This window comes from Triticum urartu, chromosome 2A, assembly GCF_056163025.1.
Source record: "Triticum urartu cultivar PI428250 chromosome 2A, HENAU_Tu73, whole genome shotgun sequence".
In the NCBI taxonomy this organism is placed as follows: Eukaryota; Viridiplantae; Streptophyta; class Magnoliopsida; order Poales; family Poaceae; genus Triticum; species Triticum urartu.
Window position 1 is genome coordinate 37,833,748 of NC_141874.1, and position 19,134 is coordinate 37,852,881.

Below are 19,134 nucleotides of genomic sequence, written 5' to 3' on the forward strand. Positions count from 1 at the left end.
CAGGTACTTCAGGATATTCTTGACCGCTGTCCAGTGTTCCATGCCGGGATTACTTTGGTACCTACCTACCAAACTTATGGCAAGGTTTACATCAGGTCTGGTACACAGCATAGCATACATGATAGACCCTGTGGCTGAGGCATAGGGGACGACACTCATCTTTTCTATATCTTCTGCCGTGGTCGGGCATTGAGCCGTGCTCAATCTCGTACCTTGCAATACAGGCAAGAACCCCTTCTTTGACTGATCCATTTTGAACTTCTTCAATATCTTGTCAAGGTACGTACTCTGTGAAAGACCAATGAGGCGTCTCGATCTATCTCTATAGATCTTGATGCCTAATATATAAGCAGCTTCTCCAAGGTCCTTCATTGAAAAACACTTGTTCAAGTAGGCCTTTATGCTCTCCAAGAATTCTATATCATTTCCCATCAACAGTATGTCATCCACATACAATATGAGAAATGCTACAGAGCTCCCACTCACTTTCTTTTAAATGCAGGCTTCTCCATAAGTCTGCGTAAACCCAAACGCTTTGATCATCTCATCAAAACGAAGGTTCCAACTCCGAGATGCTTGCACCAGCCCATAAATCGAGCGTTAGAGCTTGCACACCTTGTCAGCATTCTTAGGATCGACAAAACCTTCCGGCTGCATCATATACAATTCTTCCTTAAGGAAACCATTAAGGAATGCCGTTTTGACGTCCATTTGCCATATCTCATAATCATAGAATGTGGCAATTGCTAACATGATTCGGACGGACTTCAGCTTCGCTACGGGTGAGAAAGTCTCATCGTAGTCAACCCCTTGAACTTGTCGATAACCCTTAGCGACAAGCCGAGCTTTATAGATGGTCACATTACCATCCGCATCTGTCTTCTTCTTAAAGATCCATTTATTTTCTATGGCTCGCCGATCATTGGGCAAGTCAGTCAAAGTCCATACTTTGTTTTCATACATGGATCCTATCTCGGATTTCATGGCTTCTAGCCATTTGTTGGAATCCGGGCCCACCATCGCTTCTTCATAGTTCGAAGGTTCACCGTGTCTAACAACATGATTTCCAAGACAGGGTTGCCGTACCACTCTGGTGCGGAACGTGTCCTCGTGGACCTACGAAGTTCAGTAGTAACTTGATCTGAAGCTTCATGATCATCATCATTAACTTCCTCTCTAGTCGGTGCAGGCACCTCAGGAACATTTTCTTGAGTTGCGCCACTTACCGGTTCAAGAGGTAACACTTCATCAAGTTCTACTTTCCTCCCACTTATTTCTTTCGATAGAAACTCTTTCTCTAGAAAGGACCCATTCTTGGCAACAAACATCTTGCCTTCGGATCTGAGGTAGAAGGTATACCCAACCGTTTCTTTAGGGTATCCTATGAAGACACATTTTTCCGACTTGGGTTCGAGCTTTTCAGGTTGAAGTTTCTTGACATAAGCATCGCATCCCCAAACTTTTAGAAACGACAGCTTAGGTTTCTTCCCAAACCATAATTCATACGGTGTCGTCTCAACGGATTTCGACGGAGCCCTATTTAAAGTGAATGCGGCAGTCTCTAAAGCATAGCCCCAAAATGACAGCGGTAAATCGGTAAGAGACATCATAGACTGCACCATATCCAATAGAGTGCGATTACGATGTTCTGACACACCATTACGCTGAGGTGTTCCAGGCGGCGTGAGTTGTGAAACTATTCCACATTTTCTTAAGTGTGTGCCAAATTCGTGACTCAAGTATTCTCCCCCACGATCTGATCGCAAGAACTTGATTTTCTTGTCACGTTGATTCTCAACCTCACTCTAAAATTCCTTGAACTTTTCAAAGGTCTCAGACTTGTGTTTCATTAAGTAGACATAACCATATCTACTTAAGTCATCAGTGAGGGTGAGAACATAATGATAGCCACCGCGAGCCTCAACACTCATTGGACCGCACACATCAGTATGTATGATTTCCAATAAGTTGGTTGCTCGCTCCATTGTTCCTGAGAACGGAGTCTTGGTCATTTTACCCATGAGGCATGGTTTGCACGTGTCAAATGATTCATAATCAAGAGACTCTAAAAGTCCATCTGCATGGAGCTTCTTCATGCGTTTGACACTTATGTGACCAAGGCGGCAGTGCCACAAGTATGTGGGACTATCATTATCAACCTTACATCTTTTGGTATTCACACTATGAATATGTGTAGCATTACGCTCGAGATTCATTAAGAATAAACCATTCACCATCGGAGCATGACCATAAAACATATCTCTCATATAAATAGAACAACCATTATTCTCGGATTTAAATGAGTAGCCATCTCGAATTAAACGAGATCCTGATACAATGTTCATGCTCAAAGCTGGCACTAAATAACAATATTGAGGTTTAAAACTAATCCCATAGGTAAATGTAGAGGTAGCGTGCCGACGGCGATCACATCGACCTTGGAACCATTCCTGACGCGCATCGTCACCTTGTCCTTCGCCAGTCTCCGCTTATTTGGCAGCTCCTGCTTTGAGTTACAAATGTGAGCAACCGCACCGGTATCAAATACCCAGGAGCTACTACGAGTACTGGTAAGGTACACATCAATTACATGTATATCACATATACCTTTAGTGTTGCCGGCCTTCTTGTCCGCTAAGTATTTGGGGCAGTTCCGCTTCCAGTGACCACTTCCCTTGCAATAAAAACACTCAGTCTCGGGCTTGGGTCCATTCTTTGGCTTCTTCCCGGAAGCTTGCTTACCGGGCGCGACAACTCCCTTGCCGTCCTTGTTGAAGTTCTTTTTACCCTTGCCTTTCTTGAACTTAGTGGTTTTATTCACCATCAACACTTGATGTTCCTTTTTGATTTCCACCTCCGCTGATTTCAGCATTGAATATACCTCAGGAATGGTCTTTTCCATCCCCTGCATATTGAAGTTCATCACAAAGCTCTTGTAGCTCGATGGAAGCGACTGAAGGATTCTGTCAATGACCGTGTCATCCGGGAGATTAACTCCCAGCTGAGTCAAGCGGTTATGTAACCCAGACATTGTGAGTATGTGCTCACTGACAGAACTATTTTCCTCCATCTTACAGCTGAAGAACTTGTCGGAGACTTCATATCTCTCGACCCGGGCATGAGCTTGAAAAACCATTTTCAGCTCTTCGAACATCTCATATGCTCCGTGTCTCTCAAAACACTTTTGGAGCCCCGGTTCTAAGCTGTAAAGCATGCCGCACTGAACGAGGGAGTAATCATCAGCACGTGACTGCCAAGCGTTCATAACGTCTTGGTTCTCTGGGACAGGTGCGTCACCTAGCGGTGCTTCTAGGACATAATCTTTCTTGGCAGCTATGAGGATGATCCTCAAGTTCCGGACCCAGTCCGTATAGTTGCTGCCATCGTCTTTCAGCTTGGTTTTCTTTAGGAACGCGTTGAAGTTGAGGACAACGTGGGGCATTTGATCTACAAGACATATTGTAAAGATTTTAGACTAAGTTCATGATAATTAAGTTCATCTAATCAAATTATTCAATGAACTCCAACTCAGATAGACATCCCTCCAGTCATCTAAGTGAAACATGATTCGAGTTACCTAGGCCATGTCCGATCATCACGTGAGACGGACTAGCCAACATCGGTGAACATCTTCATGTTGATCGTATCTTCTATACGACTCATGCTCGACCTTTCGGTCTTCCGTGTTTCGAGGCCATGTCTGTACATGCTAGGCTCGTCAAGTCAACCTAAGTGTATTGCGTGTGTAAATCTGGCTTAGACCCGTTGTATTCGAACGTTAGAATCTATCACACCCGATCATCACGTGGTGCTTCGAAACAACGAACCTTCGCAACGGTGCACAGTTAGGGGGAACACTTTCTTGAAATTATTACGAGGGATCATCTTATTTAAGCTACCGTCGTTCTAAGAAAATAAGATGTAAAACATGATAAACATCACATGCAATCAAATAGTGACATGATATGGCCAATATCATTTGCTCCTTTTGATCTCCATCTTCGGGGCTCCATGATCATCGTTGTCACCGGCATGACACCATGATCTCCATCATCGAGTCTTCTTGGAGTTGTCTCGTCATCTATTACTTCTACTACTATGGCTAACGCTTTAGCAATAAAGTAAAGTAATTACATGACGTTTATGTTGACACGCAGGTCATAAATAAATAAAGACAACTCCTATGGCTCCTGCCGGTTGTCATACTCATCGACATGCAAGTCGTGATTCGTATTACAAGAACATGATCATCTCATACATCACATATATCATTCATCACATCCTTTGGCCATACCACATCACAAAACACTTTCTGCAAAAACAAGCTAGACGTCCTCTAATTGTTGTTGCAAGTTTTTACGTGGCTGCTATAGGTTTCTAGCAAGAACGTTTCTTACCTACGCCAGAACCACAACGTGAATTGCCAATTTCTATTTACCCTTCATAAGGACCCTGTTCATCGAATCCGATCCGACTAAAGTGGGAGAGACAGACACCCGCCAGCCACCTTATGCAACTAGTGCATGTCAGTCGGTGGAACCGGTCTCACGTAAGCGTACGTGTAAGGTTGGTCCGGGCCGCTTCATCCCACGATGCCGCCAAATCAAGATAAGACTAGTAACGGCAAGCAAATTGACAATATCGACGCCCACAACTGCTTTGTGTTCTACTCGTGCATAGTAACTATGCATAGACCTAGCTCATGATGCCACTGTTGGCTAACGTAGCAGAATTTTAAAATTTTCTACGCATCACCAAGATCAATCTATGGAGTCATCTAGCAACGAGGGAGAGAGGAATGCATCTACATACCCTTGTAGATCACGAGCGGAAGCGTTCAAGAGAACGGGGTTGATGGTGTCGTACTCGTCGTGATCCAAATCACCGAAGATCCTAGCACCGAACGGATGGCACCTCTGCGTTCAACACACGTATGGAGCGAGGACGTCTCCCGCGCCTTGATCTAGCAAGGAGGAGGGAGAGGTTGAGGAACAGGGCTCCAACAGCAGCACGACGGCGTGGTGGTGGTGAAGCTGCAGTACTCCGGCAGGGCTTCGCCAAGCTCTTATGGAGGAGGAGAGGTGTTGGGGAGGGGAGGGGCTGCGCCTTGGATGTTGTGTGCAGCCCTCCCCTTGCCCCTCTATTTATAGGGGAAGGAGGAAGGGGGCCGGCCCCCTCTAGATGAGATCTAGAGGGGGGGCGGCGGCCAAGGGGAGGGGGCTTGCCCCCCAAGCAAGGGGGGCGCCCCCTTTAGGGTTCCCCACCAACCCTAGGCGCATGGGCCCAAGGGGGGGATGCGGCCAGCCCATGTAGGGCTGGTTCCCCTTTCCTCTACAGCCCATTAGGCCCTCCGAGAGAGGTGGCCCCTCCCGGTGGACCCCCGGAACCCCTCCGGTGGCCCCGGTACAATACCGATATGACCCCGAACCTTTCCGGTGACCGTATGACAACTTCCTACATATAAGTCTTCACCTTCGGACCATTCCTGAACTCCTCATGACGTCCGGGATCTCATCCGGGACTCCGAACAACATTCGGTAATCACATACAAGTCTTCCTAACAACCCTAGTGTCACCGAACCTTAAGTGTGTAGACCCTACGGGTTCGGGAGACATGCAGACATGACCGAGACGACTGTCCGGTCAATAACCAACAGCGGGATCTGGATACCCATGTTGGCTCCCACATGCTCCACGATGATCTCATTGGATGAACCACGATGTCGAGGATTCAATCAATCCGTATACAATTCCCTTTGCCAATCGGTACGTTACTTGCCCGAGACTCGATCGTCGGTATCCCAATACCTTGTTTAGTCTCGTTACCGGCAAGTCACTTTACTCGTACGTAATGCATGATCCCGTGATCAACCACTTGGTCACATTGAGCTCATTATGATGATGCATTACCGAGTGGGCCCAGAGATACCTCTCCGTCATACGGAGTGACAAATCCCAGTCTCAATTCGTGCCAACCCAACAGACACTTTTGGAGATACCTGTAATGTACCTTTATAGTCACCCAGTTACGTTGTGACGTTTGGCACACCCAAGGCACTCCTACGGTATCCGGGAGTTGCACAATCTCATGGTCTAAGGAAATGATACTTGACATTCAGAAAAGCTACAGCAAACGAACTACACGATCTTTGAGCTATGCTTAGGATTGGGTCTTGTCCATCACATCATTCTACTAATGATGTGATCCCGTTATCAATGACATCCAATGTCCATAGTCAGGAAACCATGACTATCTTTTGATAAATGAGCTAGTCAACTAGAGGCTCACTAGGGACGTGTTGTGGTCTATGTATTCACACATGTATTAGGATTTCCGGATAACACAATTATAGCATGAACAATAGACAATTATCATGAACAAAGAAATATAATGATAACCATTTTATTATTGCCTCTAGGGCATATTTCCAACACAATCATACCATAGGCTAGCTTCTAGGGTTTAGCCTCTTTGATCTCGTGGTAGATCTACTCTTGTAACACCCATATCTTCAATATTAATCAAGCAGGACGTAGGGTTTTACCTCCATCAAGAGGGCCCGGACCTGGGTAAAACTTCGTGTCCCTTGCCTCCTGTTACCATCCGGCCTAGACGCACAGTTCGGGACCCCCTACCCGAGATCCGCTGGTTTTGACACCGACAGGGCCCATGAGGCTCCGCTGACCCTAATCTGGATACTATAAATTCTTATTTCCTGAGAAAAAATAAGAGAGAAAGTTTCATCATGTTGCACGATACCGAGCCGCCGCCACCTCTTGTTCTTCATCGGGAGGGCAGATCTGGAGTCTGTTCGGGGCTCCAAAGAGGGGGATCTTTTGTCTTCGTCATCATCAACCATCCCCCATCATCAATTTCATGATGCTCACCGCTGGGAGTGAGTAATTCCTTCATAGGCTTGCTGGACGGTGATGGGTTGGATGAGATTTATCATGTAATCGAGTTAGTTTTGTTAGGGCTTGATCCCTAGTATCCACTATGTTCTGAGATTGATGTTACTATGACTTTGTTATGCTTAATGCTTGTCATTAGGGCCTGAGTGCCATGATTTTAGGTATGAACTGTTTATGTATTCACCCATATATTTGTGTTCTTGATCCTACCATGCAAGTCATATGCACCTATTACGTGTTATGATCCGCATACTCCAAGATGACAATAATTGGGATACTTTCCGGTGATTACCATAATTTGAGGAGTTCATGTATTCACTATGTGTTAATGCTTTGTTCTGGTTCTCTATTAAAAGGAGGCCTTAATATCCCTTAGTTTCCTTACAGACCCCGCTGCTACGGGGCGTAGGACAAAAGATGTCATGCAAGTTCTTTTCCATAAGCATGTATGACTATATACAGAATACATGCCAACTTACATTTATTAATTGGAGCTAGTTCTGTGTCGCCCTAGGTTATAACTGTTACAGATGAATGTCATCCAACATAATTATCCATCATCGATCCAATGCCTACGAGTTTTTCACATATTGATCTTTGCTAAGTTACTACTGTTACGGTTACCGTTACTGCTACTATTGCTACTACCGCATCAAATTATCATACTATTGTGCTACTGATCACTCTGTTGTAGATATTTAGTTCTCCATGTGTGGTAGAATTGGCAACTCAACTGCTAATACTTGCAAATATTCTTTGGCTCCCTTTGTGTCGGATCAATAAATTTGGGTTGAATAATCTATCCTCAAAAACTATTGCGATCTCCTATACTTGCGTGTTATCATATAATAGCATGTAGAATTTTATGATGCCATCGCGTGTGGCCAGTGAAGGGAAGACTATGACAGGTGATAACCCACAAGTATAGGGGATCGCAACAGTTTTCGATAAGTAAGAGTGTCGAACCCAACGAGGAGCTAAAGGCAGAACAAATATTCCCTCAAGTTCTATCGACTACCGATACAACTCTACGCACGCTTGATGTTCGCTTTACCTAGAACAAGTATGAAACTAGAAGTACTTTATAGGTGTTGTTGGATAGGTTTGCAAGATAATAAAGATTAGGTAAATAAAAAGTAGGGGCGGGCTGTTTAGGTAAAGACACAACTAAGTTAGTTTTAGTAAAGAGCTTTTTGTTACGAGAAAGTTATTTGTCCCTAGGCAATCGATAACTAGACTGGTAATCATTATTGCAATTTTATTTGAGGGAGAGGCACAAGCTAACATGCTTTCTCTACTTGGATCATATGCACTTATGATTGGAACTCTAGCAAGCATCCGCAACTACTAAAGATCATTAAGGTAAAACCCAACCATAGCATTAAAGCATCAAGTCCTCTTTATCCCATACGCAACAACCCCCTTACTCGGGTTTGTGTTTCAGTCACTCACGCAACCCACTACAAGCGAATCATGAACGTATTGCAACACCCTACAGCGGGGATCCCTCACGCTTGCGCGACACGGAGAGCACCATAGGACAACACCAATAATAAAACATGGAACTCAAACCAATCGCGATCATCAAATAGCCCATAGGACAAAACGGATCTACTCAAACATCCTAGGATAGCCATACATCATTGGGAAATAATATATAGCGTTGAGCACCATGTTTAAGTAGATATTACAGCGGGTAAGAGAGACGTTACACCGCTGCATAGAGGGGGGAAGAGTTGGTGATGATGGCGGTGAAGTTGTTGGTGAAGATTGCGGGGATGCTGATGGCCCCCGGTGGCACTCCGGTGCCACCGAAAGTGAGGGGGAGAGAGCCCCCCTACTTCTTCTTCTCCCTTGACCTCCTCCCTAGACGGGAGAAGGGTTTCCCCTCTAGTCCATGGCCTCCATGGCGTGGGAGGCGAGAGCCCCTTCGAGATTGGATCTGTCTCTCTGTCTCTCTCTGTTTCTGCGTTCTCAGATTCTTCCCTTTCACCGTTTCTTATATTCCCGGAGATCCGTAACTTCGATTGGGCTGAAATTTTAACACGATCTCTATCCGGATATTAGCTTTCTTGCGGCGAAAGAAGGGCATCAACCGCCTTACGGGGTGGCCACGAGGGTCACGGGCGCGCCCCCCTGCCTCGTGCCCCCCTCAGGCATCGTCTCGCGTGGATTTTTCTTCCCATAAATCAAATATATCCAAAAAACCTCCGTCAGTTTTTATCCCATTTGGACTCCGTTTGATATGGATATTCTGTGGAAAAAACATGCAACAAACAGGAACTGCCACTGGGCACTGGATCAATATGTTAGTCCCAAAAATAGTATAAAAAGTTGCCAAAAGTATATGAAAGTTGTAGAATATTGGCATGGAACAATCAAAAATTATAGATATGACGGAGACGTATCAACAGGCAATGTTGTTGCCGCCGCTCCCCCGGCGGATAAGACACCTGATCAACCGGCGGCGAAGAAGTGGCTGTGACAATAAATGCTGGGGAGTAGTGCTCTGGATGACTCCATTGCGCTGAATACATTCTCTTCTTCTGACGGTCATTTTAACTTCAGTTCAGTTTGTTTCTGTTTCATATGTTATGCATAAACTGTTTCGAGTTTGTCCTTAAAGAATTGATTAAAGCGGTTCATCTTTTGGTTCACCGAGAGTTGTAGGGTTCACTTATATATTTTTCATATTTGGAAAGAATGGATTTGCAAATAAGATGGAGTTGGTGAGTAAATAACGAACAAACACCACAATTATAGTTATGGTTTCAAAAACCACCAGTTTGAATTTTTTTTTTAAAACCTACCCGTATTGCGCCTAATTTTCACAAAAGACACTAATGAGGCAGTTACTTAATTTTGAACCCAATTATGACAGTTGTGCCCCACTCATCATGACCTGATAAACGATAAAGGAAAAAGAAAAAAACGGAAACAACAGAAAAACCTCAACAAAAATACCCAAAAAGGAAAAAATGTCTGAGAACTTCCTCAAACCACGTCCAAAATATAATACAAGCTTCCGAAAATTAAAGCTATTGTGTCGGCCACATACACATGCCATCTGATATTATCTGACTTCTCTCTCCCTCCCAGCGAAACAGTTTTGTAGAGCCGAAAGGCTGTCTGGGTTCCGGCAGGAACTAGTTCTGGACGGCGAAGCCCTGCCGGATAGATGACAGCATATGTGTGCAACTTTGTAGAGAGATCGTTGTTTCGGTCTTAGTTCAAGAGTGCCTCCCGAAGGGCTGTCCGTGTGACTGTCCGAGTTTCGAAGGTTCTCCCGAAGGGAGGTCCTCCTGAAGGGTTGTCCACGACACCGTCCGGGGGACTGTCCGACCGCCTCCCGGAGGGCTGTCCAAGGGGCGGATGAGGGTATAAATCCTCGCGGTTGGGAGGTTGTAAAATCCTAGCTACGGGGATCTACACCACCGATCGTCATCGACTCTACTTTGGCTGTGCTATGAGTCGGTAACGAAAAAGATCAAACCTTGTATGCAGTCTCCATAGTGGTCCTGGGCTGGTGCGTAGGTCGAAATTTTTGTTTTCTGTTGCGTTACCCTACACATTATTGACCTATTAATCAAGCGACGATCCAAAACAAATATCCACTTCCCAGAATCAATGATCTTTATGATCAACTTGCTGGTTCATCAGTATTCTCTAGACTTGATTTGAGGTTAGGATACCACCAGATCAGAGTTGGTGAAGAAGACATTTTGAAGACAATCTTCGTTACTTGATATAGTTCATACGAGTACACCGTCATGTCTTTTGGCTTAACCAACGCTCCAGCAACCTTCTCTCGATTGATGAACGACATATTCATGGAATACCTCGACAAGTTTGTCGTGGTCTATCTGGATGATATCCTTGTATATTCCAAGAATGATGAAGAACATGTTGAACATCTTTGGCTTTTACTGGGGAAACTTCGAGAACACTAGCTATATGCAAAATATTCCAATTGAGAATTCTGGTTATCTAAGGTGACCTATCTAGGCCAGGTGATTTCTAAAGATGGCATTGTTGTTAACCCAGAATGAGTTCAAACCATTCTTAAATAGACTCCCCCACAAACTGTCAAGCAAGTTAGAAGTTATTACTTTACTAAAATATATTTTCCTGCTCATATGAAACAAGCTGCCTTCCAGGAAATATACAATTTTTAACAACTTGAGGAAGAATGTCTCCCTCAAGCTTGGGGGAGGCTTCTCCAATTACTAAATGCTTTGCCTGATCATCCTCTTAAGAAGAATGAAATAGTTGATATCTTTTATTGTGACGCCCTCGATTCAATCATACACTAATCATACATGCAAATGTGTATGATCAAGCTCAAGGACTCACGGGAGGATATCACAACACAACTCTAGACACAAATTAAAATAATACAAGCTCTATATAACAAGCCAGGGGCCTCGAGGGCTCGAATACATAAACTTCAAAACACAAGAGTCAGCGGAAGCAACAATATCTGAGTACAGACATGAGTTAAACAAGTTTGCCTTAAGAAGGCTAGCACAAAAACAACATCGATCGAAAAGGCAAGGCCTCCTGCCTGGGAGCCTCCTAACTACTCCAAGTCGTCAGCGGCCATCACGTAGTAGTAGGCACCCTCGGGGTAGTAGTAGTCGTCGTCGAAGGTGGCGTCTGGATCCTGGGCTCCACCATCTGATTGCGACATCTGAGAAGAATGGAAAAAGGGGGGAAAGAGGAAGCAAAGCAACCGTGAGTACTCATCCGAAGTACTCAGCAAGCAAGGATCTACACTACATATGCAACATTATCGAAGGAAGGCTGTATATGTGGACTGGGCTGCAGAAATGCCAGAATAAAAGGGGGAGAAGCTAGTCCTATCGAAGACTAGCATCTTCTGGAAACCACCATCTTGCAGCAACAGGAGGGAGTAGAGTAGCATAGAGTAAAGTAGTAGTAGTGTTATCAACCTCGGCCAGAGATCCTTTCTCGACTCCCTGTGAGAAAACAATCCCAGAGCCATACTATCCATTTCTCATATCCATGTCTCATCTCAAGTATCCAGTTCTAATTGTATCGATCGGGATACAACTCCAAGTGTCTGTTACCTTAGGACAGGCTAACGATAGATGTTTTCTTCCCTGCAGGGGTGCACCAACTTACCCACCACGCTCGATTAACTCTGGCCGGACACACTTACCTGGGTCATGCCCGGCCTCGGCCAAACAATACGCCGCAACCCGACCTAGGCTTAATAGAGAGGCCAACATGCCGGACTAAACCTATGCCCCTAGGGGTCATGGGGCATCGCCCCGGGAATTCCTGCACGTTGCGTGGGCAGCCGGTGAGCAGACCTAGCTACCTCCTTCAAAAAGCCAGGTGCTTACGCAGTCCAACCCGGCGCGCGCCGCTCAGTCGCTGACGTCTATTAAGCTTCGGCTGATGCATACGACGCAGAACGCCCATACAATGCCCACGTGATGGTTAGTGCTATCAGGCCAGAGGCCCCTCGGATCAAATATCCAAACCGTAGTGGATTAGGAGCACGCGGTAACGAGCAGAGACTCACGATCGATGTGACCCCGTCGCCCCGTCTCGAGTACTTGCGGCAAGGGCTAAGAATGCCCGGCCACGCCTCGTAAGTATCTCGCGGGCACCTTCCAGGTCAACCCGACTCCACATCACTCGCTATTAAGCTCGCGCGGGTACCTCTCAGGGCCGACCCGTCTTTAGTAATATGGCTCAGTGTAAAGTCATAGTAACCATAGTAACTGTGTGTCTAACACCAAGGGAAAACCCGAGGAATCACCCCCGGTGAATTCCACTTGATGTTATCATCAAGGTGAACGTAAGAGGATCCACCCTCGGGGTTCACATTTGATGAGTTGCACGACAGAGCCGTAACGGAAGTGGTTAAGGAGGAAATCACCCTCGATGACCTCGACCGTATAGCTACACTACAGAGATCTCATCAGGAGTGATGTAAGAGGTTCCACCCTCGGCACTCGATAGTAACTCTGCAGAGTCGTACAACTAGGGGGGGGTGATGTGCGGTGTCGCGGCCTGGACATTGATCACGTGATCGAGTCATCGAACATAAAGCGAGGCAATTGGGACAAGGTGGGGTCACTGATGGATCTCTAACCAACCTATACTAAGCAGTCTAGGATAAGCAGGTAACAACAATAGGCTATGCATCAGAGTAGAATCATACAGAAAGCAGTAGCAGTTCTAATGCAAGCATGAGAGAGAAGAAATGGGCGATATCGGAATGCTCAAGGGGCGTTTTGCTTGCCTGGAAGCTCTGCTGTAAAGGAAGAAGTGTCGTTGACGACGTAGACGATCACAGGGGCGGCATCGGTCTCGGGGTCTATCGGAGAGAAGAGGGGGAGAAAACAATAAATATAAGCAAACAGAGTATCACAAAGCATAACATGGCGATGTGATGTGCCGGGTGTCTCCTAGCGTATGGCTACACGATAAAGGTGAAGGGGGAATTCAACCGGGAATGTTTTCCCGGTTTCGGACCTGTGTCACCCAGATGACCGGAGAGGGAATGTTCCATGTTCAGCTAGTTAGAGACACCTGACAGGTAAACGTGTCACATATTTGGATTCGTTGGATTTTTCTGAGCAACTTTCATGTAGAAAACTGTTTCATCCGAGCTACGGTTTATTTTATATAATTTTTTCAAAGTTTAATTGAATTCTTGGGATTATTATATTTAGCTTAAACCGAATTGACTAAGTTAATTTTGACTGGTCAAAGGGCAGGTGTGGCCCACATGTCATAGACTATTTACCTAAACAATTAAACAAATCTAACTTATTTAAAAGGGCCTACATGTCATCTACTACTAGACTAACTTAACACTAATTAAACCTACTAGTACTAATCTAAGCCAGGGCCGGCCACTAACGGGCATAGCCCAACCGGCCACACGCATGATGCGCACACACACACAGGAGCACACGGCCATGGCCAACTGCACGCACACACACACACTATGCAGAACACACACTCACGCACACACACTACACTGCACGACACCACGGCCATGGCAAAGCAATGAGCAGCAGCAGAAGTAAGAGCAGCGGCGGCAGCTAAGTAGCAGCAAGGCATTGGCAAAGGAGCAGCGCAGCGGCACGCAAGGAGCAGTAGTAGTGCACAGCGGGCAACAGTATCAGTACGAGCAGCAGCGACAGGGAGCAGCAAGGCAGCGGAGCTGCTGTGGCTGCAAGCAACAGAGCAGTTGCGGCACGGGAGCTCGGGCGAGGGCGCGGTCTGGGGCGGACGAGCGCGCGTGTGGGCTCGGCCGGGGCACACACGGGGCGGCCGAGGCGTGGGTCGCGGGCGCGGTGAGCACGGCTCAAGCAGGCAGCAGGGCGCGTACAGCACGGGTACGGCCATGGACGAGCATAAGGCGACGACTACGGCGACGCATCAAAGGGGGAAAGGGGGGGAATCGACAGAGGAGCTCACCGTGGAGCTTGTGGACATGGTCAGGGAGCGCGGGGGTGGCCGGACACGAAGAACTCGACGACGAGATGCGGCGGCCGTGGGCGAAGACGACGGCGATGGCGAGCGTACGGGGCCTCCCAGCTCGGGCCCTTATGCGCGGGCAAAGGAGATGACGAGGGAGGAGCTCCTGGATGTCTTGGCGTGGCGAGAGGAGGCCGTTGGCCGTGGAATCGACGAAGGCGGCGGTGACGGCTTTGCACGAGCGTTGAGCAGGAGAGGCAGGGGCACGAGAGGGAAGAGAAGGGGATGCTAGGGTTTTGGGGAGGAGGGGGCCGGTCTTATCCATCTCGGGGTGTCGTGGATGCTTGACACGAGCTCATCGGACTCGTGGACGGCCGGCCAGAAGCCAAGGCCATGGCTCTGTCTCTCTGTACAGAAGAAGAAGGAGAAGGCCGTGGTGGGCTTGGGCCATGGAACTGTAGCACTAGGCTTTCCAATGCACAGAGTGCACTTAGCCCCTTCTCTATTTTCTATGTTTCAATATTTTGGTACTGTTTTCTACTTAAATCCCATAGCAAATGAATTTAGGCAAACTTGAAATTTGGCACATAATTAGTGGGAAATATTTTGAGACAGCATAAAAGTTTTCAAGTGGTTTGGGAAAAATATAAACATTTTTTTATATTTTAAGCCCATAATAGTTGTCGTCGGACCACTTTAATATTTTGCCAAGGATTAATTGGTGTGTCAAATAAGGTTGGCTTCAACATGAAAAATGATTAAGGGAATTATAGAATAATGTCAACATTTTAGTTTTACTGTTCAAAGAAATAATAATTTCACTTGCGATTTAAATATGGATTTGACTTCGATTTTGGACAAGTGGCATTTGCATTGTAATCATGATGACATGGCCACCGTTAGAGGGAGATTAATATAGCATAATTCTAGGGGTGTTACATTTATAATGGACTAACTGATGTATCTAGAGATTACCTAGATAGTTGTGTTGGTTGTGTTTTCAGGGAAAGAACAGTTGAGCATGCTCAGGAATTATTGAATAACTTATTGAAAAATGCTGATGATTGGACACTTCCCGAGCCACCACCTAAGCCAACTCCGAAGAAGAGAGGCATTATATTCCTCAGTCCTAAAGATATGCAAGAAGCTAAGAAAAAGGTATTAAAGTTGAAGATATTAAAATGTTCCTATGGGCTAACCTAGCACAACCAGGTAGAAAGGTCCATTGGTCTAATGTTGTTCATTGCCGGTCAAAGGGGAAGCCTTCCCGGTCAAACGGGCCAGGGTTAGGCCGCTCGGGGGTCTTCGGAGGGTAGAAATCACACCAAATCTTTGCATTGGGTGCTAGTACATGTGTAAAAGTGTGGTGTGCGGTGTAAACACCCAATACCCAGCTCTGAATTGTGACACCCTTCACGAACGGCAGTACCGCCTGCACTTAGAGCAGGAAACTGCCACGGAGGGTTAACCCGGAGGGAATCTTGTGATAGGTGTAACGCCCCGGACACACCCGCCGGTGGTCGTTACTCCTGGCGGGATCTAGACTGGCCCCACAGATCAATACTAGTCTTTTCTACGCACTTTGTCCTCACTCGTGCGCACTCGGGAGCAACTTCCCGGTCGCTCACCCATCCTGACACTACTCCAAGCTAAGCACGCTTAACTTTGGAGTTCTGTCTGAATGAGCTCCCGGAAAAGAAGGAATTCCTTATTGATATGAGTAGTCTATCATCCCTAATAAGCCAGGCCATCACATACACCCCCACTCAGAGTAACCGACGTCCTCGTCGGGCCACAGGAACGTTCCCTCTTGGCACATACGTCTGTGCATCCAGTCTGGTACATGTGCCATGCCGGGTGCCACGACGGGTCACAAATGTTATGAACAACATGACCGCGCACCTGTCCGCAACCATCCGTGTAACCCTGAGGGTCGGCTCTGATACCAACTTGTAACGCCCCGGACACACCCGCCGGTGGTCGTTACTCCTGGCGGGATCTAGACTGGCCCCACAGATCAATACTAGTATTTTCTGCGCACTTTGTCCTCACTCGTGCGCACCCGGGAGCAACTTCCCGGTCGGTCACCCATCCTGACACTACTCCAAACTGAGCACGCTTAACTTTGGAGTTCTGTCTGAATGGGCTCCCGGAAAAGAAGGAATTCCTTATTGATATGAGTAGTCTATCATCCCTAATAAGCCAGGCCATCACAATAGGTTGGGCTCAAACTTTGTTATTAAATGTTCCTATGGGCTAACCTAGCACAACAAGGTAGAAAAGTCCATTGGGCGAAGGCCGTCCATCGAAAGTCAAAGGGGTAGCTTTCTCGGTCAAACATGCTAGGGTTAGGCCGCTCCGGGGTCTTCGGAAGGTAGCAATCCCACCAAAACTTGAATTGTGTCGTCATACATGTCCAAAAGTGTGGTGGGATGATTAAATAGGCAATACGAAGCTCCCAAGTGTGACTCCCTTCACGGACGGCACTACCGCCAGCACTTAGAGCATCAATCTACCACGAAGGGTAGCCTAGAGGGAATCTTGTGATAATCTGGGCTCAAACTTTGTTTTTAAATGTTCATATCGGCTAACCTAGCACAGCCACGTGGAAAAATCGATTGGTCTAACGCCGTTCATCACCAGTCAAAGGGGGTAGCTTCCTGCTGGAGGTTATGAGGGTGGCTGAAGACCTTGGGAAGAAGCCTGACGAGTGCGACGACCACATCTTCAGCTGGCAGGGTATGGAGCATCTTAAGCCCTTCGTCCAGCGAGACATGCTCATGGTAGAGAACCAGCTACCACTCAGCTTGCTCGAGACGATCGTGGCCACGGTCAGCGGCACATCCCCCGTAAGTAGGTTTTTACTGACTAGTGAGTAGTATCATGCACATAGTATTATCGTGATTTTTAGGGTTTCCATGTGATGTCAGTATCTCACTGGTCGTGTGTGAACATGGTGGATGAAGAACACGGCTAGGATAAATTCCATGGTGCTCCGGTTCCTGGAAGGCAAAGATGCCCCTGAAGGGAGAAACCAGCTGGGACTCCATCCGCTCGACATCTACCGGACGACCCTGCTCAAGGCCGCCCCGAAGACTCTTGGGAATGACGGAGGCACAGGAGTGATAACGCCGCCTCCGGATCATGGCATTGTTTCTTCGCGGAGAATCGTGCCCCGATCGGCGTGGAAGCTGTCCCGGGCAGGGATATGGTTCGTGCCCAACAAGACTGGATACCTCGACGACATCGAGGTGAACGCTAAGGGGAAGCTCCAGATGCCCAAAAACCAGCTGGACGACTCCACCGCATACAGGTTCCGCAACATGATGGCGTTCGAAGCGGGGCATGACGACACTGGCAAAGATGTGACGGCGTACATGTGGTTCACCAGGGACCTCCTGGACTCCGCCCAAGATGTGCGTCTATTGACGAGGAAGGGGATCTTGGAGCACGACCTCGACAGCGAAGCCGTGTTGAGGCTCTTCCGCGGCCTCGCCAGGGACACGCCCCCCTGGCTGTAGGGACTCAGCTGTACGTGGAGCGTGCGTGGAGACGTGGAGTACGGCTACCGCAGGGACCTGTACGGCAGGAACCGCGTGCGCCTCTTCCTATATGACCGCTCGGGGGTCTTCACGGGGTAACGATGCCACCAAAACTTGCATTGGATCCTCATACATGTCTAAAAGTGTGGTGGGACATTCAAACACCCAACACCCTGCTCCAGAGTGTGGCCCCCTTCACGGTCATCATTACCGCCAGCACTTAGAGTGGGAAACTGCCATGGAGGGTAGCCCGGAGGGAATCTTGTGATAATCTGGGCTCAAACTTTGTTTTAAAATGTTCTTCGGAGACTAGGATTCCGCTCCGAGGTACAATAAAGAAAGCAAAAAAACATGTTCATGTTTAATAAAATAAAGTTAGAATTTAAAAACAATAGAAGGATTAAGAAAACAATAAGAGAATTTAACAAATAGAATAAAAGACATATGCCGACGGCTATCGGTCGGCATAGATTTTTATTAGATAAAATTTTAAAAAAAGACTTATGCCGACGGTGGCCGTCGGCATACCGTCTTATCTGGTATGAACGGCCATGAGCGGCAGCACCCTGCTCCTCTCTGTCTCACTTTTCGTTGTCCCGTCTCACACCAGCGGCAGCACCGCCGCCCCCGATAGCCGCTGCCGCAGCCCTTGTCCTCCCCTCCACTACACCGCCGGACCAACTGAACCGCCGCCGCCCCCCTCCTACACTATCCCGCTTCCATCCCCCATCTGACGCCGCCGCCATAAACGCCGCGCGCGCCCTCATCACCCATCACGCCGGAGCAACCGCACCGCCGTCGAGCACGTCCCAAGCCGCTCACACTGCAATCGCGCCTGCCCCTGGCCGCACCTGCAGCCACCGCACGCGCCCCCAACCACCGGTCATGGCCGTCCCCGACCCTGCCCGTTCCACTCCCATGAGTAGATCTAAGGTGGGCGCGGCTGGGCCTGCTCATCGGCGTGCGCGTCCGTGCATGAACCGACGGCCGTCACTTTGTCGATCTCGCCTGCCCGCATCACCGGCGGCGATTGCTGCACGCCGGCAACAAGGGCGCACTGCCTTCGTCTGCCATGCTATTGTAGCTTCAGGTCATTCCCATCCTCATTCTTCACCGTCGGAAACGAAGCAGGGGAGGGCGGCGTGTTGCTACTGCACCAGGCGCAGCTCAGGGACGAGCCTCAGCATCAACCTCTCCCATAACGAGCTCTCACCCA

General features: G+C 47.6%; 1 protein-coding gene across 1 annotated transcript; it reads left to right on the forward strand.

Moving 5' to 3' along the window:
• The first annotated feature begins 17,037 nt into the window (after positions 1-17,037).
• On the forward strand, positions 17,038-17,897 carry LOC147983374 (UPF0481 protein At3g47200-like). The gene is made up of 2 exons (XM_087540706.1): positions 17,038-17,225; positions 17,343-17,897. The coding sequence occupies exons 1-2, from the start codon at positions 17,049-17,051 to the stop codon at positions 17,895-17,897; spliced, it is 732 nt and encodes a 243-aa protein (XP_087396832.1). The 5' UTR covers positions 17,038-17,048.
• The last annotated feature ends 1,237 nt before the right edge of the window (positions 17,898-19,134 follow it).